This window comes from Cygnus olor, chromosome 20 (assembly GCF_009769625.2).
Source record: "Cygnus olor isolate bCygOlo1 chromosome 20, bCygOlo1.pri.v2, whole genome shotgun sequence".
NCBI classification, from domain to species: domain Eukaryota; kingdom Metazoa; phylum Chordata; class Aves; order Anseriformes; family Anatidae; genus Cygnus; species Cygnus olor.
This window is the reverse complement of record NC_049188.1, coordinates 3792327-3818805: the sequence shown is the minus strand read 5'-3', so window position 1 is coordinate 3818805 and position 26479 is coordinate 3792327. Positions and strand designations below refer to the sequence as shown.

The window sequence follows — 26479 nt, the reverse complement described above, 5'->3', positions numbered from 1 at the left end:
AAGTAGCTCTTTTAGAGAGGAAATGAGAAAAACAAAAAGCTTTGAACTATTTTGTGAAGTCTACAGATGAATCAATTCTGAACTATGTATGTTACTCAGCAAGACAAAGCATGGAACACTCAACTTGATGAAAGCAGCATGTAACAATTATCTTGCATTACTGCCAGCTCTTTAGATATACTATGGAAAGGTAGAAGGACAACCAGTGAAGTAGTCCTCCACTACTTGATTCAGGAGCAGCAGCTTCTTCCAATACTTTGTTTATGGAAAGAATAGCACCATGCTGCTGGGATCCTGCATAGTCCTAACTCTTCAGTAACTGAAAAAGGGCAGCCAGCTGGTAGGCAAGAAAATTCCTCCCAGACAGTTTTAGATGAGCATTCAAAAGGGAACTAGAATTAGCAATTGTGTCTGAACACTAATAGATCTGAAATACTGTGCATTTCTCTCTACATAGGAGGAGGCTATCCAACTAAAAGCAAATATAAATAATGGTTTCTCAAAATACTTTGTTAGCAAATATGTAAATATGAACATTAAACACATCTGTTTATCTAAAATACCTGTAGGAGGAAGTAATGCCTCCACTTCTAAGTCTTAATTATTATACTTCAATGGCTTTTTTTGTCCCATACCCTATCTTGCCACTGTTAACCATCTCCTTTCTCCCACCTCAGCCATCCCCACAAGAAACCTGCAGCTATGCCTTTTAGTATATGCATGGTGCAACCTGAAATGAAGTCCAGCCACAGCTAGCAAGTTAGTATTGAATGCTTCTTAAAAGATAATTCTTAACACTGAACTCTTTATTTATTAGTAGAGTTACTCTGCTGTTAAAAGCTGTGATAAAACAAACCTGTGACAGAGCAGAGAACAGTCAGGTAGTTGCAAAATCTTCTATAAAGTTTCTTTGGTAGAAAGGTGTTTCAGGCATGCTTGGGAAACTCCAGTATCAGATACTGTGAGATTAATATTTGCTCACTGGAGGGACAAGGATGGTTCCAACTGGAAGAAAAGTGTTTTGTTGTTTTTTTTTTTAATTTCAAGATTAAACACAGTATGTCAAGTTAAACGGAAGTTTGCTTATGTCAGGTTGCTGAAGATGTTCAGGTAAACTGCATTCCAACTGCAGCTCCCCCTTCCTATTTAGATACTGAAGACAGCCAGTTTGACACATTATTATTGGAAAAAATTATATTTTGGAAGAACTCACTACAGAAGGTGACAGAATTCCAAAAAATCAAATTACATGAAAATATACATCGCAATTTTCTTTGTACATTAGGTGAGGAAACTCTGAAGTAGAAGGCAAAGAATATGAAGGGCCACAGAAGAGAGAAAAGGGATAAGGAGAAAACTATTTTTGATACCAAACCCAGAAGTTAGTCATTTGAAAGCCTACAGATGCGCATGCTTGAATTCAACCTTGAGATAAAACAAGTCTCCCTCACACACCCCACCCCACAAACAGGCAATGCAAAAGGCAAAAAAAAAAAAAAAGTCACCCATTAAAAAAAAGCAGCTCATCCCATCTTGGACTAACTTAGTCAATTCAACTTCCAAATGAAAACACTTAAGTCCCTTGGAAGGGAAAAACCCAGCAGGCTGCTCAAGGGTGCTCCATGGCCAGTTTTATTGCTATACCCAATTCAAGAAGCATGTGCAATTGGGTTTTTTGTTTTTGTTTTGTTTTGTTTTTTTAAAAAAAGAGGGTTGAAGGAAAAAAGAGCACCTTTGAGACTACAAAGGTCATCATAAAAGAAGACACAAGTAATTGATAGCAAATCCCTTCAGGTTTAATTAGGAAAATTTTAAGTTCTGATGAGGGAATAAAAGGGAGCACATTTCCAAAAAACAAAAGAGATACTAAACTTCAATAAGCAAGAGATTTTAATTAAGCCTCAGTGGGTCAAAGGAAAATTAAAGTGGAAAAAAGACTTTAATCCTAATTGGTTTTAGTCTGACATGCTTCACAAGTTGTTGTTTGTTGTTTCGATTTTTTTAAACTGATAGGAAACAATGAGTAGGGAAAGAAAAACCTGCTAAAATCTTTAGAATTTACACGATTCTATTCCTAACTACAGACAGCATTATTTGGTACAATGTGTATTTGTGGATGTACATGAACAGTATATATATTATCCGGATCATGTTGTGCTATGTACACATCTTTACAATTCTTCCTGAAGGTTAAAGCAGTTCATTAGATTTCAAAATGCGTAATCATCTTGTGTTGGCACTTGTTAGGCTCTTGTCAGCATTGATAACTGGCATGTTTTATTGCAGCCCAGTTCCAGCCAGTGTTTGCCAACTCGTAACAACAGAAGTCCAGCAATAGGTGGGTAGAGTGCAGGAAAAAAACAGTGCCATGTTTCTCAATTGGAGACCTACAAAGAAATCACAATTATTAGAATAAAAACACTCATGATCCTTAACTATTTTTAAAACTTTAGTGTTTCAAACTCAAGGAAGATACTTATTACTTATTCAAGAAGTCTACCTACCTCTATACAGAAGATGCATACATCCAAAAGCATCACCTGAGAAAGACTTGAGTTAGGTTCAGCATACTGTGCGACTCAGCCCAACTATCAGTCTTTCAGGCTCCTGTCACTTGTGTTGCTTGCCAAGTTCATAGTGTGTAAAGGTTTGATTATTCACACAAAACTAAACACCTATAGGTTTTTCATCGAAGCTTCTGTGCACCACTTACTGTGAAGGATGGATGCTGTTTCAACAGCGAAGTACGGTACAAAGTGGCACAGCAGTGCTTCATTAAGCACCAAGCAGTGTTTGAAGCCAGCTACAAAGCCCCTTCTCATCCAATTCATCACCCACAGCTTACTTAGGAGTCAACAGGATTTAAGAAAAACTTTTGCCTTCCAAAAAAGTACTACAACCAATTTCTTAGTATTTGTCAGAAGCATTGTGTCACTATGGCCGAGTTTAACATGGCAACAGAGTTAAGGTTAATTCAGGATATTCTGGAGTATTGCTCAGTTATTCCCTAAGGAAGAACTGCCAGTTACATTACAAACTATTACACTCTGGTTCAGGGCAGTTGTATAAGCCATTCAGTTCCTTTGCCTAGTCTTTGGACAGAATTATGAACTTCTCATGCTTTCTCTATTCTGGAGAGAGTTCAGTTCAATCAAAGCATTTCTTCACAGGAGAGATGCTGCAGTACTACTTTGTCACAGAGCACATACACCCCCTGACTCCTCCCAGAAGCAGTACGACCAAGAGTGTAAAGCAAGCAAATACTTCCTATGCAACCTTGGTGAAGAAAAACTGAGTAGCGGGAACATCTGACAAGCTTTTCTAGTTGTCCAGACAGCACAACCCTTCTGTACAATACACAGTACCATATCCCCCCCCCCCAAGTTTTATATGGGCGCTCTAGTATTACATGTTTTTGGGCTTCCCCAGCAAAATGGGTTAGAATAGTTTACTTGCCAAGCCAACCATTAAGAAAGGGCAGCTTCAACATGAAGTTCTGTTTTGCTTTGAAAAAGCAAGAGTGGAAAATTAGCTAGTTGAATTTTCTGGCGTACCAAGATTAAAGTACCCAAAGGCCATGTATTTAAAGGCCACATTTTAATACAGCACTTTCTATGAGTACTTATTGTTTAAAAAAAACACTGAAGATGGGATTGTTCAAATTACAGTAAGCATCTGGAATCAGGAATTCATTTTATTAGGGTGAAAGAGTGTAAATACCACATCAGCTACTCTGACATGAAAACAGGTTCTCAGATATGCTAGTTCAGTTTTCAAGCAGAATCTTTTTCTGAAACTATTCCTAAAGCTTCCCCAGTGAAAAAGTCATTCTGGGGCTGCTGAAGAGAATATCACTTTTCTTGATATAATCTATGGCTAATATCTCAACTTAGTTCTTTCTGACATACTAGCAGACTTTGTTAAAAAAAGTCCCATAGATACCTGAAACAATCTTATCTGAATAGTTCCTAACAATGGCAGTAAAAGCTTAGTTAAAACAAGCAACACGCCACCAATAACTGCAAGAGAAGTGCCACATACATACATATAAACTTAAGGTAGCAATACAGGATGTTTTTAATATTCCAAAAAAAGCATTCTTCACAATAATGAATATGAAGGAATGAGTATTCCTTTCTAGTACAACACTAGTAATCCTTAAGTCCTATTAGGGAAGCAAGATGAATACTGCTGAAGGGAATCGCAACTTCTCTAGTACTCTTGTATTTATTCTATTCAGAAGTTCCCCAATCTAGACAGAAGGGCTGTTACTGCACTAGGAAGTTTAAGCATTGCTTTAACTATGAAGTCATTTGGCTGCACACAGCCAAAGAACTCCACTAAGACCAAGCAGCTGAGAAGATTTTTTTTCCTTTCTGAGAAAAAACTGAACTCAGCAACACTTAGAAAATCCTCAACTCAGGTAAACTAACTCTTCTTCAAAAGGATACTTACCCTGAAAAAGTGAAGCTACTAGCTGCTGAATAAGTGTCACTCAAAAGCAGTTTCTTGGCTTTTTCTTACACAGCGGGCAACTTTTCTTTTAAATTCTCCATTTCTGTCTTCTCTCCATTCTTTCTGTAATTGAATAGACAGCTTTCAGATGTCAGTGCTATAACCATATACAAGCTCTAGGAAGAATCTTGGTGTTTGTTCTCAGACATTTACCATCTAGTCAACACCTAAGTTTGCTTACAATCATTGAGCTATTCACTAAATACCTGTAACATTCAGGGCTTGAACACTTGCTCTGGGTTTTCATGCAAGTTGCTCACAAGACAGCAAAGATTTAGACTCCCCCCCCCCCCTTGGCTTTTAGGCATTCCCCAAGACTAATCTAGTAGCTACCAGCATTTTGCAATGCCTGGGCTGAAATCCATTTATTTCAGCCTGACAAGCAGAAGCAAACTGCAGACCACAAGCTATTGTTATGGGTTATAGGAACTGGCTTGAACTGCAGTGATGAACAAAAAGGCACACAGCTACTGTAGAGCCAGTAGTTCTGCAATTTTTAGGACAGTTCAACTCTCTACATCTAGCTAGTACACTCCAGGATAGAAGTACAGAAGTCAGAGTATTCAGAAGAGGCACAACAGTATCTTTAGAATGAAAAAACTCCTAGTTAGGTGCAGCTGCACAATATCATCTCCACAAGGAAGACCTTAACAGAATACTCAGCATACCTACAGAGATGGTCCCTGGGACATGTACTTGATTTCAGAACTACACAGATTAAGAACAAAGACGAACATGAAGATAGGCAAGAGATAAGTCTGAACCCAGAGATGTGCAAACCATAGTATCACTAAAACCTCACAGGAAGAAGTGCAGTCACTCTAAGCTATTTTGTGTCAGCTTCACGAAGCACTCAGATGAAAGCACAGGAGTTAGCACACACTGAGACACAGGTTCACATCTTGTCTGCTGCCTTACAGCCTTACAGTTCAGCAAGGAAGTGACAGGAAATATTTTATGAAATACAGGGTTCTTTGTAAGTTTGTTTTTCTTTTTTTTTTTAATATATTATCAACATTCTTATGGGGTTGGGAAAAAAAAATAATCACATTTTCTTCCTGAGGTAACCTGGCAGGCAACACCTTTCCACCCCCCCGCATGGGGTGAAGGCCATAGCACATGCGAGAGAGAAAACTGGGATAACTGGTACATCCCAACATTCACCACCTCCACGCTCACCTAACCAGTCAGCATCTTGGAAAGCCCAGCGTGTTTTATCTTTCCAAAGAAAGCACAAACAAGGCTACTAATTAGTTTGTTCTCCATTTTCAGTAATTAATCCTGAAGCATGTGGTTCCCTGGATGGGGACACAGGACAGCTTACACAAGAGTACTTAAGGCCAAGAAAAGCTTTGAATGTGCGCTTTCCTAGCTTCAGACTCTTGGTATTTTGTTTTCCTACCCTTTATTTGTAGTTCTATGAGACAAGTGTTCAGAATTAAGTACCAAGTTAAGTTCCCAATTTGACAACACTCTCCAAAACTCTCATTTCAGGTTACAAACTAGTTCCATCTGCTTCTCACAGCATGTACTCAGGTTCCTGTCCCTCACTTTCCCCACCCCAAGAGAGTATTCCAACCCACATTTTTCAGTTTTCCAGGAAGCAGCTATTCCCCCTGCTCTTTACTGCCATGACCTGCCTGTAAACACCTCATTTTCTAGATTCACTGAAGACTAAAAGTTAAGGAGAGCAAAATAACTTTTAGTAACTGCCAAATACTGTTGCTGCAGTAAACTAGAAGACTCCTCGATAAGCAGACCAGAAAAGAGGACATGAGCCGCCAAGTCTTTACTACCCTGATGAGGATGTTCTGGTTAACACAAAGGGGATGCAATCTACAGTCCAGCAGGAGATGCTAAGCTGCTGAAGCAGCACACTAAATTTAAAAGTTACTTAACATCTTACAGTCAGAAAAAGAGTTACTGGCATCCAAAGTTATATCAGTCATGCCTCGGTACTGTCTTTAGTCTGAGATTGGTTTAAAGTTTTGTTCTTTCAGGCTGGGGTAAAAGAAAATTGTTTCCTTAAGGCATTTTCAATCTTTACCCTAAGGTTGGACCAACTTACCAGCCAGTAAACAAATGCATAATTTTGTCTCTAAGACAGCTCTCATGTACAAAGTTGCTCCTGAGGCATCTGATAGAGAGTGGGGTACAGTATAGAAAGATTTAAAAACAAAACTTATGATGCTAGTTGGTGATAAGTATAGCTAGAAGTACAAGCTTTCTCCAGAGTTAGGTCACCTACATTCAACACACGAGTTCGTAAGCTGAGGAATTCTAATGGTACTTTTAGCATTTCATTAATAACTCGCTCCTTCCAGTGCTCTCAAGTATGCCAACAGAAAACATCCACATGTCCTGGATATTTGTTTCCACAAGTGTTGAGAGAAGGGGAGGTCCAACACAAAAGAATATTAAATGTGGAAATTCTTCACTACAATTTCTGGCGGCTTTGTTTTTCTTACCCCATTAAGTTTGTTCCACATAAGACTGTTCACACGATTTTTCAGCAAAGCTCAACCACCTTTGGAAACACTAACAGCACAGCAGATGAAAGGCTTCCAGAAACTAAACTCCTGCCCACCTTAGGAAGGAAAAGCTAGCTTGACAGAGGAAGTTAACATGCTTCTAGAAAACTTTGTGTCTTCCAATTGCTATCTCCCTTTCCTTACTCTTCCAGTTAAACCTGGAACTTCTTTTTCAACCACGTTGCATGTATTAGTCAGTTCTGTACTGCAATTCAAGAGTAATTCAAAGGAAAGTAACTATGTTAGCATCTCTCAGATGAATAGGGCCAGAAGTCTGTTCTCCCACTTCCCCCAGAACTGAGAATTTTTCCCTCCCCACCGCAAACAGTTATTAGTCTGATTGCTGTTCTGTTATAAAAGCAGCTCTTCTAGAGATCCAATAGCTGTGTTTATACACCCACGCAGCACAGGCCATGCTCCAGAAACATTGTGCTTGCTGCACGGAACTCCTGCAAACACTTATGACAGGATCCTCACTGCAGATTCACCCCAGCCTCTGACTGTAAGTTGTGCCCTTCTCCCTTGCTCAAGCATTCAAGTCTGGGACAACACCAGACTTAAAGGCCGGATGCCCAGTGAAGCCTTCAAGTATTTTCTCTAAGCAGACCTGCACAGACAACCCTACAGTTTTACTCCATGCTCAGGTTAAGACTGTTTTAAAGAGGTAAATACAAAAAAAGTCACAACAAAATTATACTGAGGTACCCCCACTAAATTTTCTCCTTCCCTTCAAAGTGAGTTATTTAAGCCATTAATAGATTCATTAAGACAAAATGTTGTTAATTTATACAAATAACGTACTACCAACAAAAACAGGTTCTAGAATATGTCTATTTCCACAGCTAAACTTAACAGCACTTGTAACTGTTACACATATATAACCACACAGGATTTTACAGCCAGCTTCCATGAGACCAAAGCAGCCAAGGCCTACTCAAATACATCTGTGTTCAAGTTATTTACTACAAGTAACTGCATTACTGCACAGGAGAAATCAAACCAGTGCCTATGAAGCTTGACAGCATCTCTCCCTTGCATTCTCTAAGACATTTACCAGGGCTAGCTGGAAATTCTATTTCACAACATGAGTGCTTTTCGCAACAAAAAGGTAGCCTTAGTCCATGCTGTACAAAGTTCACCTGAAAAATTATTGTACTGTTTGTCAAAGTAGAAGCAAAATACTATCTCAAGTTTGTTTCTACACTAATGACAATTTGCAGGCTAAGAATAAAAAAATCTTACCGCTGCATCAACATTAGCAGGAGAATCACCATTGGGATCTGCCAGCATAGAAATTACACTAATCATTATAGTTTCCACTGTGTGAATAGGAAGCCAGCGTTCCTCAGGTTTTTCATAGCCATATTTGTCTTCTCCAGGCTCATGAAGAATTGAAATGCAGACATCACCATTCTTGTCAACTACAAAATAGAACGAGGCATACTTCAGTAATGAACAACACGCTGGCATTTCTTCAGGATACTTATGGAACCGTTAACCTTCACTCCAGCTAGCCTAAAAACATGTTGGTAAAATAAAGTTTATAAAAAGGAAAGTAATTATATGTTACAGAGCTCAATCTCTAAGAAACAAGGCTTGGTGGAAGTCTTACTGTGCCTAGACTTCTGGGGGAGGAGGCAATACATGGGTGGGAAGAAATTATTTTTTAACACCAGGCTAACAACTCTCAAAACTAATTTAACTAGGCTTCCACTGAAGGTCTTTTTTTTTCCTGTTAAAGTTTAACAAATCGGAGGATGACTTCTTCCACAGCATAAGCATCAGCTGGATACTACTGCAATGTATTGGAATATCACTTAAGTTGCTAGAATCAGAAACTGCTGGCAAGTACTCTGACATTTCCGGAGCTGAAACTGACATAGCACCAACACATTCACATTCCCTTATGACAGGAGCAGTGTGCTGGTCTCCTCCCAGCTTTCAATATCTACATCTCCACTAGCGACTTAAAACCTAAAAAACATTCCTACTTCCCAGTAAAAACCCTCTTCCAGTTTATTTCACCTTCCCATCTATGTCCAGCAGACTAGAAATAAAAGAAACCTTAGGAAGAGTCATCTTTGGAGCGACTAAGAGATGCTGTTATTTCCTTCCATGCTTCACTGAAGGAGGACAACCTTGGGCCTTCTACACTGAACTGTCAAGTTGGTAATACAGTAAAAATGAAGCACTTGAAGATATAACAGAAGGCAAGTATAGAAGTTAACTCTCTCCTCAGACCAGAACTTTGCACTTAAATATATAAAAATCAGAACAGTTACCAAGAATCCAATAAGCTAGTGAAAAATACTCTAGGAGCAGTCTCTCAGAGCAGCACTATTACAAACTCTTCCACGTTTAGTTATTGCTGTCTTCGCATAAGGAAGACAAATATTTTAATACCTCTAACACAAACAGAATTGTATTCATTTGTCTTGCTCATATTTTCATTCTTAATTGCAAGAAGCGGAAACTTTGACATTGCTTACCATTCGGATGCCAGATTTCTGTGATGAACTTCATTTTTGGTGGCCTCAGTGGATAGTCTTTTGGAAAAGTAAGATGAGCCTTGAAAACACCACCTTCACTGGGGAATCAAAAATATCTTAGTAGAGTTTCTTGTAAGCTTAAGCTGAAGGCTGGAACTTACTGATGCACCAAAAACTCTACGTTTACCCCTCATACAGCTTAACATGTTGTTAATTAGCAGTACCAACATTCCCATAGGCAATGAAAGGAGTTTCTAGACTGAGAAGATCCTTTCACAAGATGCTGCCAGTTCCCCAACGCCTTTTTTTGTTTGTTTTTTAAAGAGTTGGAATGATATTCCATAGGAAAAAAGTGACAGGGAATTCACTATCTGGAATTACAACTCATTTTTCCTCCCAGCACATTTGTTAACAACAAAAATATTGCCAATAACTCTCAAGTACAGCCCCACAGGTATCTGTTTATATTCTTCCTTTATCCTTTAAACACCTCTGTCCTAATCTCTCAGTATCAGCCTCAGTGAAAAGTTACAGAAAGCTTTATAGTTTGTGTCTACCAGTAATACCTTTTCAATACTCATCTAAATGGACTCAGGCACAACAGTGAAGTCTTCAGCATTACATTTACCCACTAAACTGGAGAACAGCAACAAATGAGACATCCAGTTTTTATGTGGGAGTTGCATAAAGTCAGGTCCACATTAACTGAAGTAACAGTTTAAGTAGCTAGGTTTCAATACCTAGAAATACTCCTTTCTGAGAAAAGTGAAGGCCTGTACTCAAAGGAAGTCTTACAGATGGAATACTTAGCAAATATAATCGTTTCTTGTAACTGAAGTTTGTTACCAAGTTTGAAGTTGCAGAGGCAGACGTTACAAAACTAGAACATAACCTCCAAAGAAGGTGGCATGAGATATGCAGTATGACAAGCTACTCCTCAACAGCCACTCCCATGAGAATTGGAGTAAGAAAGAGCTGTTCTGTGCATCTATTTTTCTCTGTTCATAATGGAGTAGAAGCCTGCATCCAGAGCTCACAGGCTACTGAGAAAATAAGTTTTTACCACCAACAATAAAAGAAGATGTATAATTCTTGCAGGTGTCTCAAAAAACAACACTATATCTAAATGACTTGGCTTTTAAAATGAGAGCAGCTGAGGGGATCTGAACCCACAGTATTCATTTTTAACAAGTTTCAGGAATGTAAATTCCAAAGAATTATTACTCTTCCTAGGAAGGGTAAGAATTCCAGAAACACCAGATATTTTAACATCCATACTAGGCAAGATAAAGGAAGGTTAAATTACATTTGTTGATAGCCCCAAACCAATTAAATTCTACATTTCACAGTGAAAAGAGTTCCACCTTCCCTTCTTAAAGGAGCAGATAATAAATCCAGGCTGTAAACCAGGCGGTACCTGGTTGCCCCTCATCAACAGCATATAAATAAAGTTGTACCTGGTTTGTAACGTGTACCCAATTAATTGAGTTGTCAATCAAGAGAGACCAGTACCATTTTTAGCAATATTTCTGATAAAGGAGCCTCTATCAGTAGCATCATGCACTAAGTCTAAAGTCTAGTTTTCCTGAGTTTACAACACAAAAAGTGGCTAAGGACTAGAGCAGAAGAGAGCTTGCTATCTAACAAGCCTCAAAACAAGCTCAGCACCTTACTGAAGTAGGGAAAAAAATGCTACTGCAATTTTAAACATATAAGGAAAAGGTCAATTAAAAGCAATATGTCTTTACTGACAGTATTTATAAAGTGGCCATGAGAATATAACGTAGCCACTACAACACTGTTCAAAAAGAGGTCAACACAAGTTGGAGAATTCCTCTCATGCAAGACTTGAGAATCACAATGTAGCGAGCTTGAGAAGCCAAAGCAATTTGATTGTTGTGCTTAACTACTTTCTCAGAAGCCTGCAGACAAAGGTATACAATGATTTGATATTGGAACTAAAATTGACCTCGAGTAAATGCCACTAAAAGGCTTTCTGTATCAGTAATTTACTACTGGAACAGCTTAATAAAGGAGAACAGAGTTCATCTTTGAGAGCTACACTTTAAGCTGACCTTTTCAGGGCATAAAACCTTTTCCCAGGAGCTAGAATAAATGATCATATGCAACCTCTGAGAAAGAGAAGTTATTCTCTCAATTAGCCAGAGGTTTGGTTTTTTTGTTTTCTAAAAGGCTACTGCACTGCATGTGCCGGAGTGCTTCAGATATATATATATATATATATATATATATATACACACACACACACGTGTGTGTAGCTTCACAAGTGCAGCAAACTCAAGTCCAGCAAAAAGAACTTACACTGTGAACTGCACGCATTTTTGTGCAAGCGTCCATTAAAGAATCTTGCCCTTAGGAGCAAGGATAAAGATTCAAGCTTTTTGAAGCCTACCATGCAAGGTTTGCCTACAACACAAATCTGATCAGCGTTAAAGTACTCCAGGTCACACTGGGAAATTCTCCTTCAGCAAACAGTGATCACTGTAAGGGTTGACCCATCTCAAACTGCAAGGACTTGAGGCTTGTTCTGTGGCCTGCTGCAGTTTCCCAACTGCATCCTTCTCAAATATTTTCCTACAGTGGCCAGCATGAAGTTGGAATGGTTTGAAGTTGTGCTATCAGCTAAGCTAGAGCCTCGCAGCAGTGACAGCAAGCAGATTACACCTGCCTTACTTCAATGCATAGAAACCAAGCTGCCCCTAAGCATAGCCTATCCTCTCTCTTTTCCACACAAGTGCACAACAGGATCAGTGCTGCAGCTTCCCAGGGGAGCAAAGAGGTTTAGAACTTCATAGCAAATTCAGCTATTTACAAATACTTTACTAGCAACTAAACAGCATTACCTAACTTCGTAGGAAGATTTAGGTCATCTCTACTTAGACGGAGCTAGAACTAGTAAATAAGAGTTCTACTTAAGTTTCTATATAAGTAGTAGTACTTACTATAGTGTATCTGGAGGACCAATAATAAGGACTTCCCATCGATAAAGATCATTGTCATCTATTAAGCCCGCTGAAAAGCCTTCCACTGGATTTTTGTTGAGCTCTGTGTAGGAAAAAGAATTTAAGAGTGACTTTAGGTGCCTATTGTATTTATTCGCTGGTTTTGCTCATGCCTCTGTAGTGACCAAAAAAACCCCACGACTTTCAGCAACCTGGTGTCTACTGATGGATTTATGATCTGGATGAGTATCCTCAACTCCCTGCCACATACAGCTGCATGCTGCCAGAGTGGAGACCCAGCCTGACTCACACCATCAGCTGAGTGCATCGGGAGCAGGATGACCAAGCTGTACTCAGCACCTTCAGACATGTTCTCCTAAACTAGCTGCCACCAGGTGTGCATGCAAATGAAGAAAAGCCACGTTTGCTACTAGTTAAAGAGCCACACTATTTCACAAGAACCCTGAGCAGCCAGATTAAACTCAAGTGTATTTTTAGGTCTAGAAAAATGTTAACAGAAGAGTCACATATTCTTTATTTAAAACTAACATCCTACGTCCCTTAAATGATTCTTTTCAGATTCTGAAAAGATTTGAGATACGTGCCCAGTGCATTTTAGAGATGATAATTTACTAAATTCTGAACTATTAGAAGTGAGCCTAGAAGATAAGCTTGTTATGTTTTTCATTTGTTTGTTTTACAGTTTTATCCACTAGTGATAAGCAAAACAGGATTCTAAGTTTGTAAGCTACTTCATATAGTTACAGCCAGATAGGAAGTTATCTGGAAATAGCAATGCAGAAGTCAGGCCTGGATACAGACTCTACCAACTGTGTTCAGCCTGCTCCAGTAAAAAGCACAAGATCTGGGAAGAAACACCTCAAATGAGTACTGCCTAAAGAGGGAAGTTGGGGTAGGGAAAAGAATGTCTCAGCTGATTGCTGCGGGTCAGACACCAATTTAAATGCCAACTGATGCCAAATTTAAGTTCTTGATACAGCATTTCAAACAGTACAAACTCATGATAGATGGATCTTCGGCATTTAGAATAGGGGAATGGGAGAAGAAATTATTCATTCAACTGGTCTGTCTTCCATATGACATCAGGGTTCGTTTTGTTTTACAGCTGCTACTGCATGCATTTTAAATCCTGCCAGGCATCACACAGCCCCCATTAGAGGTCACTGTATCCCCCCCACTTAGTCTATATACATTCCTTCTACGTAAAATGCATAGCAACGGCTGTATTTTGTGTTGGTTTCTAGGTATCAGACTTGAGTTTAGGGCTCCTTGTAATGCCCTCAGCTACACAGAGAAGAACCTCAAGTGAGAGCTTCGTACCTTTACGGAAAGGAGGCTACCATTACATCCAAACCCAGTGGTCCATAAGGTTGCAGTCAGTGTTTGCTCTAACTAAGAATTAAACTATTCAAAGCATTGTTAAAAAAAGACACAATAATCAATTCAAGCTCTATAGAGACAAGTAAGTCCAAACACTAAGAGTGCTCAGCTCATACGAAGGATCGAGATCCTGAGGAGGTGGATAGCAGTAATATTGACTTCACTCAGCCACTGGTAATTCAGAGTCAAGTTTATCCACACAGATGAGTCAGTGCTAAAATCCCAAGAAATGTTTCATTTCTTGGCAGTATGTTGGAAGGGCTTTTCTTAGAACCTACACAGCAGTGGTTCAGTCAACAGATGAAGTCAAACATTCGCTCTGAGTTGCAGCACAGAACAGACCGAAGTGTTGAACCACATCATATTTTCATTAAACAATGCCTAAAACAAAGGTAATACCACAGGCTGCCTAACCAAGATGCAAGTTTCAAAAACCCAAACCTATAGCACAACCACACCTCTGCTAAGCAGGCCAGTTCTCACCCTCCAAGATCTCAGGGCCTTTGTTGAAACAACTGCATAAGCTTGAGTAACAATCCCATCCAATTTTAGGTTAAAGGGACAGAGAGAATAAGCATATCACGTGGAGTCAGAAGCAGTTGCTGTAGAAGAGCAAGCCCATCCCACCCAAAAAAAATACTGTGCTTCACCAGTCCCCTAACACCTCCCTGCTACAGACATTCCTTCAGCACCAGATATTAAATGATCTATGACATTAATACTTGAACATGATCTGCTTTTGCTCATGGGGTTTTATTAGAAGTTGTCTATTGCTTGTGCAAAAAGAAAGGATTTGTCCTAATGCCTCTGTTCAGGATGCTGAAGTTGCCCACTAGGGTATGAGTAGTGTGATGCAGGAAGAACATCCAGCACAACTACAGGAGTCAACAGAAAGTGCAGATGTTAGATTTGAGTATCGCATCCTAAGACTTTCAAATTTGAAAGTAAGCCTCCAAAACAAGTTCCCTCATTTCTACATCTCCAGAGGGAGAAATCAGTTTATGGCAAGTTTCCTGTGTAAACTGCTAACAGAGCTGTTCCCATTTAGCTTCCTTACTGGTTGCCCGTTATCACTTGTCAGTGATAACGCTGAACAAAAAGTTAAAAGTGGAAAATTAAGGATGCTTCTGAATGCTGAAGTATTCAGCATGCCACACTATTTTAAAGTCCAGCAGGCACATCTTTTCTTCTTTCCTGATTTGTGCTACTTCCATTTCTTTTTATATCTGCCTCAGCCTCCAGATAACAGCTTTTTTAATCCTTAGCTCCTCTGAAGCATTTTTCACATACTTGTTCCCAATGAAAGCCAGCTCTTGCATTCTGACTCATACCGAAGACCTTGCAGCGCTGTATGGCAAGAGATCTTGTGAGAAGGAGTAAGGTTGCTGGATACCAACTGTTGTAACACAGAAACCTCTAAGCTGTACGAGAGGGACAGCCATTGACAAACACCCTCGGTGGCAGCGATTAGGAAAATCTGCTTAGGGGACGTCACCTATAAAGCAAATTGTGACGTTACGTCTTTTACTGGAGGTGGCATCAGCCTCTGCTTGCAAGAAATTCTCCCGCTTTCTTTTCTCTGTAGCAATACCGAAGCACGGTTTAAATAGCTACTGCACAAACAATTCAACGTGAGGGAGAACAATGGCTATGAGCTCGAGCACCTTCTCCAGTAGAGGCACGCAGCATTACCACAAGCAAGTTAGACAGTCTGGATGGAAAAGCTAATTTTATGCTAAACAGAACATCCACCAATGGCTAGTTAGCAGACAAAAAAAGGATAGCTCAGCCAAGTTTTGCACTGGGATGTGAAAATCATCGTCCTTGGTTGTTTTACCGTGGACAGTTACGAGCTAGTACTCATTAAAGCTTGTGAACACCGAAGCCTTGTTTAATTATTTTTCCTGGACAGAGCCACCGCTGCTTATCAGAAGAGGTAGGAACACCTCTCTCCATGAGCTAAGGCTCACAAAGCAGTAAAATCTTTCCCCCAATCCACGTACCCACACCACAGCTCACGCAAGGATGCGAGGAGCATAGGCACCAGGCTCCGGCAGGCTGCTGCCAGGCGGAGCGGTGACACTGACACTGCTCCCAGAGCAGACACCTGTTCCGTCTGTCACTTCCCACCACCCCCGGCACTTAACTGCTTGTGAACTGAATGGGAGGGAGCTTTCCCAGACAAACCCGTGGATGGCGAGCAAAGGATTCGCTTCCCTCCTCCTGCCAGGCAGAGGGAACCAGCGCTTGGTGCAGGTCCTCTGCAGAGCCCCGCTGGAGAGCAGGGCTGGGCTCTAAGTCCTGGAAAAGCCGAGAAGTCAGACACCTACAGAGAACCGCGTCCGTCCAGGTTATTTTTCGACACACTATTTCTCTGCAATACCTTTATTTAACTGGAGACATCCCGTACTTTTTCAGTGTAAATCTGTGCACACTAACACATCTCCATCACGTCCATGCTCAAACTTCAGTGCAGGTTACTTGCTGCTATGCACTGTACACTACTGTTTAGTATTTAGTTCAAAATTATCTGCGTTTCTGATAGTTTGATGTAACAGAAACTTTTCTTCCCAGTGGAAAATTTCTTACATTCCCTCTAGAAGCACCCTCAGGTAGAGTTCTCAGCAGCTCAAGCCGCAGCTGACAGCCAGCGCACACCAGCCTGGGCAGCTGCCAGGCAGCAACGCGCAGGGAAAAGAATCCTGTGGCTGCTCGTAAATCAGGCTGTCGGTTCCTTTAGTCCCAGTCCTGAATCAATACCTGTTTTGGGAGATGCCAGCAGGCCCATGACAGAGTTGTTTAAGTCCAGAAGAGGCTTTAATGCCCAACGCCTGGCTTCTCACACCGCCTGCCAGCACCCCGGTGCTCCCGTGGTGGGTTAGCTCAGAACCAGATCCCATCGCCTTAAGCTGGAGCCGATACCATACCCTATGCCATGCTGCCAGTTTGTGTTCAGTTTACACCAAGCTACTGATGTTTCCACACTCGCTAAAGCTGCATTTATTGAAACCAGGAGACTTTTAGAAATCCAAAAGCAACAGCGTCAACAGAAGTGACTAAGCAGAAAGAGCCCCGTGGCTGCAGGCAGCAGCTATGTGCGGCATCTCAGCGTTTCAGCCTGACGCTTCGGCTGCCAACCGCTGCACACCAACACTGCCGAGGTTAAGTTACACCACCGAACAAAGCTTTCAGAAATACAAGCTTCTACAGTATTTTTAAATAGCAGCCTCTTCAGCGAGCTGCACAGTGGTTGAGGTTTGTGCTGCCAGGGGACTGAGTCCAAAGCAGAAACAAAATGAGGACAGACCAAGTCCCAGCTGAGGCTTCCAGAGAAGTCATCTCCCTGACCCGCAGCCGTTTCCCAGCACAGGCAGGTATGGGACGTACCAGAGGCTTCAGTTAGCTACAGATTAGGCTTGCTTCTTCTTGGGTGCCTTTTGTGAGCCTCAGCGCTAGTCCAGGAGCTTTTAGCACCAGCTGGTGAGCCTGAAAACCCTCCTAGGCTCCTCTCCTCCATACCCCACACGGTGACTTCCACAGTTAGATGAACCGAGGTCAGGTATGATTTTCAAGACTCTTCGTTCTGCCTACGTATGCAGCGGCAGGACTTTGAATCTAGAAGATCAGTGCTGGGATACTGCTGAAGTAACACGATCTCCTCATACAGACTTGCTCCCAGAGCTCTCCATGTTATCTGCTTTCATCATGTTCGGTCTTGCTCCACGAGCTCATCCAAGAAGTTCAGTCAAAACATAGCACATGATGCACATGCATTCCTGGCTGCCACTCCGGCAGTGACAAACCAGAGAGCAGTTAAGACAGAACAGTTTTGTTCTAAGGACATTTTTATTTATTTTGCACTGAGACCGAAGCAGTAAATACAAACCTGCCCTAAGGAGAGATCTCTATCAACCACTTCAGTAGCATCTCTAGATTTGACTCTTAACTTCAGCCTGGCAACTGATTAGCAGTGCTCCACGTGCTGTCCCCTGTTGAGGAGGGCAGCATCACAGCCTTCTACAGCCCTAGCTCTCCTCTGGTACATTTTTAGCATCAACATGCAAGCTGCTCAGGGCATCAGCCTAACGCAACGCTCCACAGCTGCAAATTGTGCTCCTCTTACTGTCTCCTCAGCTACACCTGCACAGCCTTCCAAGGATGCGCGCAGGAGAGCAGGTCTGGGAAGGAGGGAGGACAGAGTTAGAGGTTTCTTGTTTGGTTTTTGTTTTCAGCCCCAATAAACTTCCTAGCCAGGGCCACAGCTGACCAAAATCTCTGAATTTCAAAGTACTGTTTAAGGCTTTGAAACATGCTTCTGGAATACAGACTCTCAGCAGTAAATGTATAACCAGTGTTCAAATTACAATGAACACTCATTTCGGTAGAAATTGAAAAACAAACCATTTCCTCAAGAGCTCCTGCGACTAGACTGCTTGAAGCATGCTTTTCTATTCCAGTCACACCAGAATCCAGCAGTTACCTCAGCCGGGTTAATACTGAGGTTGAACAAGCCTGTGAAAGAGTCCTAGTAAGGTCTGAGCTTTGGGCAGGAGGGAGGATGGGAAGAACAGGGAGTCAAGAAGATCAGAAGAAGCTTGATTCTCAGGGTCACGCCTGAGAAGCAGCACGTTTCTCACCAGAACACCTTCAGCAGGTTTGCCCAAAGAGTCAGTCACAGCATGGGGCCACATTCACCCACTGTACTCAGTAATAACACAAGTGCCACCCTCGTCCTGCCCTTAGCGTGCACTCTTCAGTCACAGAAGTATGAGGTGGGTACACACACATTTGAGATGCTCCCTCGACAGCATTCAGTAGAGATCTTATCAGGATAAGGAGTTCAAGACTCCAGTTATCTCATCCCAAAGCAGACGTCAAAAACAGGTCAGATGAATCACGTTCCACAATTGCTTATTTCTCTCGCAAACAAAGGAGCCTCCAGAGCTTCAGATGTCTACCACATACACTGCTAGAATTCTGCAAGGCAACTGTCATCCTACTTGTCACTCGTTCATATAGTTGACGAGTTTGCCATGGATAGTAGGAAAATTTTATTAAACAGCTGTTTACAAACTACTGACAGCCTAAGGATACAAAAAATCCATTTAAGTATCTTCTGAACAACCCTCACATGCATTAGTTATGGAACAGCACTGCTGAACAGAATGAAAAGCTCTAGGATCCGTGTTCACATACGAGAATAAAACACGATTCTATGAAGTCTAATAGAAAGGCTGTAGCACAGCACTGCCATAGGGAGATGCTGGCATCCGAAGAGTTCAGAAACTTTCTTCATCATATGTGTAAGCTGGTGTACAAACCAAGGACACACTTCCTGCTTGTTCTCTTCTCTCACTCATACGAATAACAGGTTTGCACCTGAATTTGAATTATGTTGTTATTCGGAATTGTTTAAGAAATCTGCCTTTAACTGACTCTCGACAGCATCATCTTTCAGATCAGTACCAAGAGCAAGGCAACTAAAATTCCAGCCGGGTTGACATACTAGGTGGTGTGATGATTGCAAGAAAACGTGTTTCCCTTAACAGTCACCACACATAGAAAGACTGCATGGGAAAGCTTTTACAAAGGGCTTCTATCAGAGTCTTTACTATCAATCTAAACCAGAACAAGCACTGCTAACATTCACCCCCACAACAGCAGTTATTTTTATGGAATCCTATTTTGTTTAGATTGCTATACTTAGTGTTCTTACAGGGTCTGGATATCTGATCTCTGTTCCAGCTGATGTGCCTTGGACCTGAGAGCGGGAAGGAGAAGAGAACTAAGTACGAACACTTACACTTGCAGGGTAGGTAGCCTAGAGCGCAGACCTACTAGATTCCTTACGCGACAGATCATGCCAAGACCAGTCTACTGACAGATAGCCACACACCACTGAAAACTGAAGCACAAAGCAGGTGCAGCACGGTGATAGCACAGACCCGCAACGTGAAGCATTACCAGATTCTGTTCCCATACACTGGGACAAAAGTGAGACTGTGAGAGTTTCAAGAGCTACATGCCCTCCTTCCTCACCCAAAGCACCTGCTCTTCCTTCTCCAGGCATCTGACTTCACACACATTTCAGTATTTGGTTAGTTCATACTTTCAGCACAGCAGCAGCCTTCTAGTTCAGAAGTTCTGCTTCATCAGAACCCAATCTTTACGCTGAAAAGAAACAGCTGCATTTTATTTTTTTTAAATGCTTCCATCCCACTCTGCACCAATACTTAAAAGCTTACTTCTGCAGAATACCTCACATGCTTAAAGACCTTCATAAAACCCCCGCCTCGAAGGTGGCAAACAAAAACACCTAGATTAGAACAAAGATTACATTAAACACACTAGGGGAAGAAGATTTAGCAGAATGCCTATTTGAGGCAAGCAAGTTTCATCTACAAAGTCCACTCATTCTCAAACTGCTTATAATAACAGGACTTCAGAAAAGAGATGTGTACCAACCATGAAAGGGCACAAGTAATCCTATCTTACTTGCATGTGCATGTGCTGTTCCAAGTCTTGCATAAAAAAAGTGGCATGAGATGCAGAAAAATCAAAGCAGAATCCATTATAGTCACAACATATTTTATTTGAGGACTACTTACTCTACTCGGTCCATCTCAATTCAATTTCTCTTAGACCGAAATAAAGAGTAATCTATGGCAAGACAACCAATCTTTACAGTTTACATTTCTACAGCAGACAACTCATTGACACTGAAGTTGGAATTATTATCAACAGTTACACAAGGCAAGACATTTTAGCAGGATTTGGACGATTTAACATCTCCAAATAAAAATCTTACTGATAAATCAGGAATTCTAATGGAAGTATTTTCTCAACAGGTATTATTTCCACTCCTTATTTTACGACATCTCCAGCAGTACTCTCCCATCCCAGTATCCCCTAACAGAACAGAAATAAGTCATTCCACTGTCAGATCCAGATACATCCACAGTGTGGTGCAAATTACAATGCCCCATTTGGGGGGAGCAGAGAAGGGAACAGAACTGTTTCCAGTCAGCTTGGTTCTTTCCCCAAAAGGTTACTGAACTGACCTAACCAGAGCCAACTGGCTGTGACCACAGACAGCCCTTCAAGGGGCAACGTGCTGAAGCAGGTTGTTACTGGTAGCTCATCTCATTTGTTCAAGTAGCTGGTTGAGTCATCAAGCCCCTCCATTCTGAGGTTTAGCTAGACGTCACTCTCCAAAACTACCAGCATCCCTGGATTTTTTGCTGTTGTGATTGCAGTCAAAAAAGCACCGTTCAGCTCATTCATGCAGCACGAGCATCTGAAAAACCAACATGTGTGGCTAGTAAAGTTTGCCACGAGTCACATCCATTGTGTTACTTGTGGTGCAACAGAAATTCAGTCTGCTCACGCTGTTCAGACTGCAGTCGCTGTAACAATGCATGTTTTTTAGCAGTGATGTTATCTATAAAGCCAGTGTGAGCGAGGTAGCTTTAATGCTTCAGCCACTTTCTTACAAGAAAACAGGATTATCTGCTATGAAGGGGGGCTACACTACAAGAGTGTTAACATAATCAGTATGCACATGCTATATCTACGCATCCCAAAAGCATGACAGCAATGAAGACTGATTCTCATCTAAAAATGAAACTTTTTTTTAAACACAGCAGTCGTACAGCATTTAAGTGATACTGGAGCTAAGATTCCAAGGTCCTGCAGGTGTAAAACTTAAGTAATATTCTGTGTTATCATGAATAGTTATCACAGAAACATACCTCTCCAAGGAAGCTAATACGAAGATTAGCATCAACTTATTACTTTGAGTAAGTACCACTCAGATGGTATTATCTCGTGGACTAACCTACTCTAAGGCAGAAAGTAGCCAGTATTCAACTGTAAACAAAGGCTTCTTGTACTACCAGCCAGCCAAGAGATACGCCATCTCAACTTTAATCTATAAAACAATCTCAATTCTGTAATTCCCTCAGAATTTACTACTAAAATATTTTGAAGGAAACCCTGTGTAACTGCCAGAAATTCAACTAGTTCAGTGTCATACTACAAGATTTTTCCACAAAAGACTGTTGAACTGCCACGTTAAGTATTTAATATAGTTTTCCAATTTGTTAATTTTTAACTAGACATTTTTGCTTTGAAATGAGAGTTATAAACACTTGAAATTGAAGCAATGCTGTGTTTCTCGTGTTTGAGAAAGTTATTAGCATGATTTTTGGTATCCTAAGTTGGAGAATATATACAATGCAGCAGAACTTTGGCCAACGAGGGCAAGGTTATTCCCCTGTTTTTCAGCAAGCCGTGTTTGTGTCAGACTACTCGCACTTCTGGTTCCACTGTACACCACTGATTTAACTGCATCCTCCCTACACGATCTTGCCAGATGAACTAGACAAGTCTGCCTACTCTGTGTCAGCAACGATTGTGCACAAAGATGGAATAAGAACATTTAGAGAAAACGCCTCAGTCTACAAAACCCTTGGGCTCAACAGATCTGGAGACCTGAGAGTGTAAAGCTGCTCTTCTTTGTTCCATCTCTTTTTAAAGAGCATGATGTATTTGGACTGTAGGGAGAACACATTTTACCCCATCGCCTCTTAGGGGGATAAACTCTGCTGATCCAGTATTATACTGATCTACATACCTGACCCTGCATGTCTGTCTGTCCATCATACCCTACCCCCCAAAGTTCAGAGGCACTTCATTCTTTTAATTTTCCTTGCACCTTATCCATAAGAGGAAATGGGTAGGCCATGGCTTCTCTTCCACAGCACTAGCGATCCAAAAATCGGGATCAAACATACATCTGCAAGAACACATGTTTATTGAAGTTTAAGAGATTCCCAGAAGCTGCTAGAGCTTACAATTAAGTTGATTTGAGAAGAAAAAGACATTTAGCTTTACAGACATTCACACAGGAAAACCTCTAGGGCTCCACTCTTAGTGCCAGTGCACTGCCTGCCTTTGGTAGTCAAAGATCCCCATTCAGCAGTGCCTTTGAACAGTTTTTAAAAAGCGCCCGAAGTTCCAGCTATCTTGATTTGAACTGTTCTTGTGCCTAGATGGTGGGCAAGCACACAGATACTAAACCAGTTACTAATTCCCTGGCAATATGGCTACTTCACTCGCAGAGATATTGAAGCTACTTAGTATGAAAAGCCCACAACATCTAACTTTACACCCACTTTGTGACTGTTGCTGAATATCCCTTCTTAGAGCATTATCAGCATCCAGAACGTGCTGCTTACACGGACAAGCATGTTGTACATATGGTACAGTGGTACCAGTTACCTCCTCAAGTTACAATACAAGCCAGCTCACTCTAGAGAAGCGAGCAGTTTTTATACACTTACTGGAAAATCTTAGGGCTACGTTGTCACGTTTCTTTAATGCACTCTGATAAAACCCTTAGCTTTAAGTCTCACTGACAAAAGAAAAAAAAAAGTTCACCAGCTGACCTTCACTTTAACAGAGGCTTCAAGAACTAAAACAACTCATTAAAGTGCTACATGTCACAGACACCTATTTTCCCCATAATGCCTTTTTTAAAAGACACAGCATATGGGGAGACAAAACAGACAACAGTTCTGAGGACTACTGTTTTACCTTTCTTTCTCCTCTGGAGACTTTTTTTTTTTTTTACCTCTCTCAATGCGAGAATAACTATCTAGGGTCTCATCACTCATTAAAGAAGTTCCATATTTCTCAACTGCTCCGCAACTGCATGGGCTTCATGTCCCCCCTTCAGCCTTCCTCCACCTCCTGATGACTTGCTCCAAGTCTAACAGCTCCAACCTCAGACCTCTTGTGGTTTGAATACAGCTGCCTTGATAAGCAAGTGATCTAGAGCAATTTAAACAAGTTTAGATCACATAACTCACCTCCACTGCCAGTCTGCTGTCCTCCAAAACCCAACCACTAAGTACAACCCAATGACTCACCACACTCGATATAATGCAAAAGCTGCATGTAGAAGGGCTGAAATACCAGCCCCACCAGAAGAAAGAATACCACAGTGTTGATTTTTGTTTTGAGGTAGAACAAGCAGTGTGAGTGTAAACAAAGAGACACATTGGAGCAGCTGAGACTTGGAAGAAGACAGTCAGCAGTAGGGTAGGAAGATCAGACATCATGAAGCTCAGTCTCTGCATTGCGATTTCAAGTAGCCTGCCATCAGAAAAAGCAGTGTCAGAGTCTAGTTTCAGCTCAGTTCAGATACTGTTTAGGTTATCAAATAAGGAAGAAATGGTTCTCCTTCTCAGGTCAGTAACTCTTCCAGACAGGACTCTCGAAGAATTCAAGGCTCTCCTTCAACACTTGCCACAACCACTCTTAGTACTTTTTTTTTTTTTAAAAGTACATTAAGAAGAATACCAACAGTACTGACAGTACTTCAAACACAAAAACCCCACGCAGGGTTTTATGTCACACAGCTACAGCACTTGAGTCAGCACAGCTGAATCAGTAAGATGGCAACTGGAAAAGTTTACCAGCTTTTGCCATTACATGTGAAACCTTCAGAAGGCAGTGAGCAGGAAGGTTTGGGGGTTAACGGCAGTCTACCTAAGAGTGTGCAAGTCCACTTCCACATCCAACTGGCCCATGCTTACAGAACATATAGCTATTGTTACTGTCCCGTGCTACAGCACATATACCTACTGTTATTGTCCTGTGCTTACAGGACATATACCTATTGTTATTGTCCCATACTACAGCACATACCTCCTGTTATTGTCCTGTGCTTACAGGACTTATACCTACTCTTATTGGCATATCTGACCACATGGACACCTCACCAGATGCCAGCAGCTTGGTAGCCACCAAGGCACTCAAGAAGTATGTGGCTACACTCCTGAACACGAGCAGATGTAAGGTAAGCTTGTTTTTATGAAAGAGAACGTCATGTTAAAGGGACCAAAAAACTCCTGTGCTAGTGGTTGGCTATACTTCAGTTTCTCACCCTTACTAGCACCGAGCACAACTGAAGGGAGCCAGTTACACAACTCCCCTCCCTCCCGCTGACAGGGTCCTGTGGTCCCCCACTGCACCCCAAACCCACCGCCCTAAATGTCCGCCCAAACCTCCCCCTGACCCCCCGTGTCACCCCAAATTGTCCCTCTGGGCATGCCTGGGACGTGTTTGGGTGCACCTAGCAGGCGTCTCATGTGGGCACGGAGGAGCTGTGAGGGGAGGCACCGCGGGGCGCCCGGCCGCGCCTCAGGGGCTGGGGGGGGGGGGGGGGGGGCTCCCGGCCGCGTTTCTCTTTAAATCTGGCAGCGGGCGGCACATGGAGCCGCATTGTGCGCCCCGCGCATGCGCAACGGGGCCGGGCCGAGCCGGGCCGAGGCCAACCGAGCCGGGCCGAGCCCAGCCGAACCCGGCCGAGTCTACCCGAGTCCAACCAAGCCCGGCTGAGGCCCCTCGGCGGCGGCGCGGCCCGGCGACAAAGGGAGGGGGCTGGGGCCCGTTCGCAGCCCCGCTCCCGGCCCTTCGCGGCCCCGGGCCCGGCCGCCGGCTCCTCCCTCCGCCGGCGGTCCTACCCCCACACGCACAGCGGGGGCAGCCCCGGTGCAGCCCCCCCCCCCCCCGGGCCTCCAACAAAGGGGGAAGCGGCGTGTGCCCACCCCTCCCCGTTCCCGTCCCGCCTCCCCGGGCGGCAGGGCACGGGGGGTGAGGGGAGGGGAGAGGGACGGGGGCACCTCAGGTCCCCGCGGGAAGGTGCGAAGGCCTGAAGTACTGTTTCTGAGGGGGGGGGGGGTGTAAAAAGATAAATAAATATATAAAACACAACAACCAGCCCTCCCTCCTCCGCTGCGCTCCGGCAGCTGGCAAAACCCCACCGAGACACCCCGGAAACCCCCCCCCCCCCGCCCCTGGCCCCCTTCCTTTGCCAGGAAGACAAGGGTAAAGGGGGGGGGGGCGGCGGCCGAACGGGGCCGTTGTGTTCCCCCTCCTCAGCCCCCCGAGGAGCCGGGGACAGCGGAGGAGGTTAACACCCCCCCTACCCCCCCGCCGTGCCGGCCCCTCCGCACCCCTCCCCCCGGCCAGGCAGCTCCCCCTCCCCCCCTCGGCCTAGTTCCCTCAGCTCCAGGCTGGGCAGGGGGGCGGCGGGAGGGGGGATTTGGGGGGGGGCTCAGGGGGGCTCTCCCCCCTCACACCCGTCCCCTCCCGCCCCCCAAGCGCAGGCCCCGTCCCTCAGAGGCCGTCCTCCGCTCCCCCCCGCCCCCCTCCCGCAGCCGATCGCCTCTGGTCTCCCCCCGGTCGCCCACCGCCGCCGGCCGCCCCCCCAGGCCGGTACCTGCCAGTTGTCTCCGCAGTAACAGGGCGGACTGGAGCTCCGTCATTCTCCCCCTCTCCGCCCGGGGAGGGAGTCCCGGGGACGGCGCGGCTCCCGGTGCTGCGAGCGTCCGAGGAGGCGGCGAGTGGCCCTCAGCCCGCCCGCACGGCGCCCCCCGGGGGTCTGGCTCCGCGCCGGCCGCCGCCACAGCACGCAGGGTCCCTGCCAGGGGCGAGCGGCCGTGGCTCCGAGCCGCCCTCCTCCACCACCTCCTCCTCCTCCTCCCCCCGCCCGCCAGGAATTTCGCTGCAC

General features: G+C 43.2%; 1 protein-coding gene across 3 annotated transcripts; it reads right to left on the bottom strand.

The window, feature by feature from the left end:
• Window positions 1–1181: 1181 nt before the first annotated feature.
• UBE2G1 (ubiquitin conjugating enzyme E2 G1) lies at window positions 1182–26479 on the bottom strand. Of its 3 annotated transcripts, XM_040532297.1 has the most exons (6): window positions 26189–26473; window positions 12499–12601; window positions 9536–9633; window positions 8289–8467; window positions 4456–4578; window positions 1182–2387 (listed from the first exon to the last, which is right to left on the bottom strand). In XM_040532297.1, exons 1-5 carry the CDS (start codon window positions 26232–26234, stop codon window positions 4492–4494), a joined length of 513 nt encoding a protein of 170 aa, XP_040388231.1. In that variant the 5' UTR covers window positions 26235–26473; the 3' UTR covers window positions 1182–2387; window positions 4456–4491. The 3 variants fall into 3 exon arrangements, with proteins under 3 accessions (XP_040388231.1, XP_040388232.1, XP_040388233.1); XM_040532298.1 differs by lacking the exon at window positions 4456–4578 and having other exon boundaries at window positions 26189–26479; XM_040532299.1 differs by lacking the exon at window positions 26189–26473 and having other exon boundaries at window positions 9536–9628.

Coding starts and splice junctions, on each gene's coding strand:
- UBE2G1 (XM_040532297.1), bottom strand. CDS start 26,234: ATGACGGAGCTCCAGTCCGCCCTGTTACTGCGGAGACAACTGGCAG. Junction 9,634..12,498: donor GGTCCTCCAGATACACTATA/GTAAGTACTACT, acceptor TTGATTCCCCAG/TGAAGGTGGTGTTTTCAAGG. Junction 4,579..8,288: donor CTGCTAATGTTGATGCAGCG/GTAAGATTTTTT, acceptor ATTCAATTACAG/AAAGAATGGAGAGAAGACAG.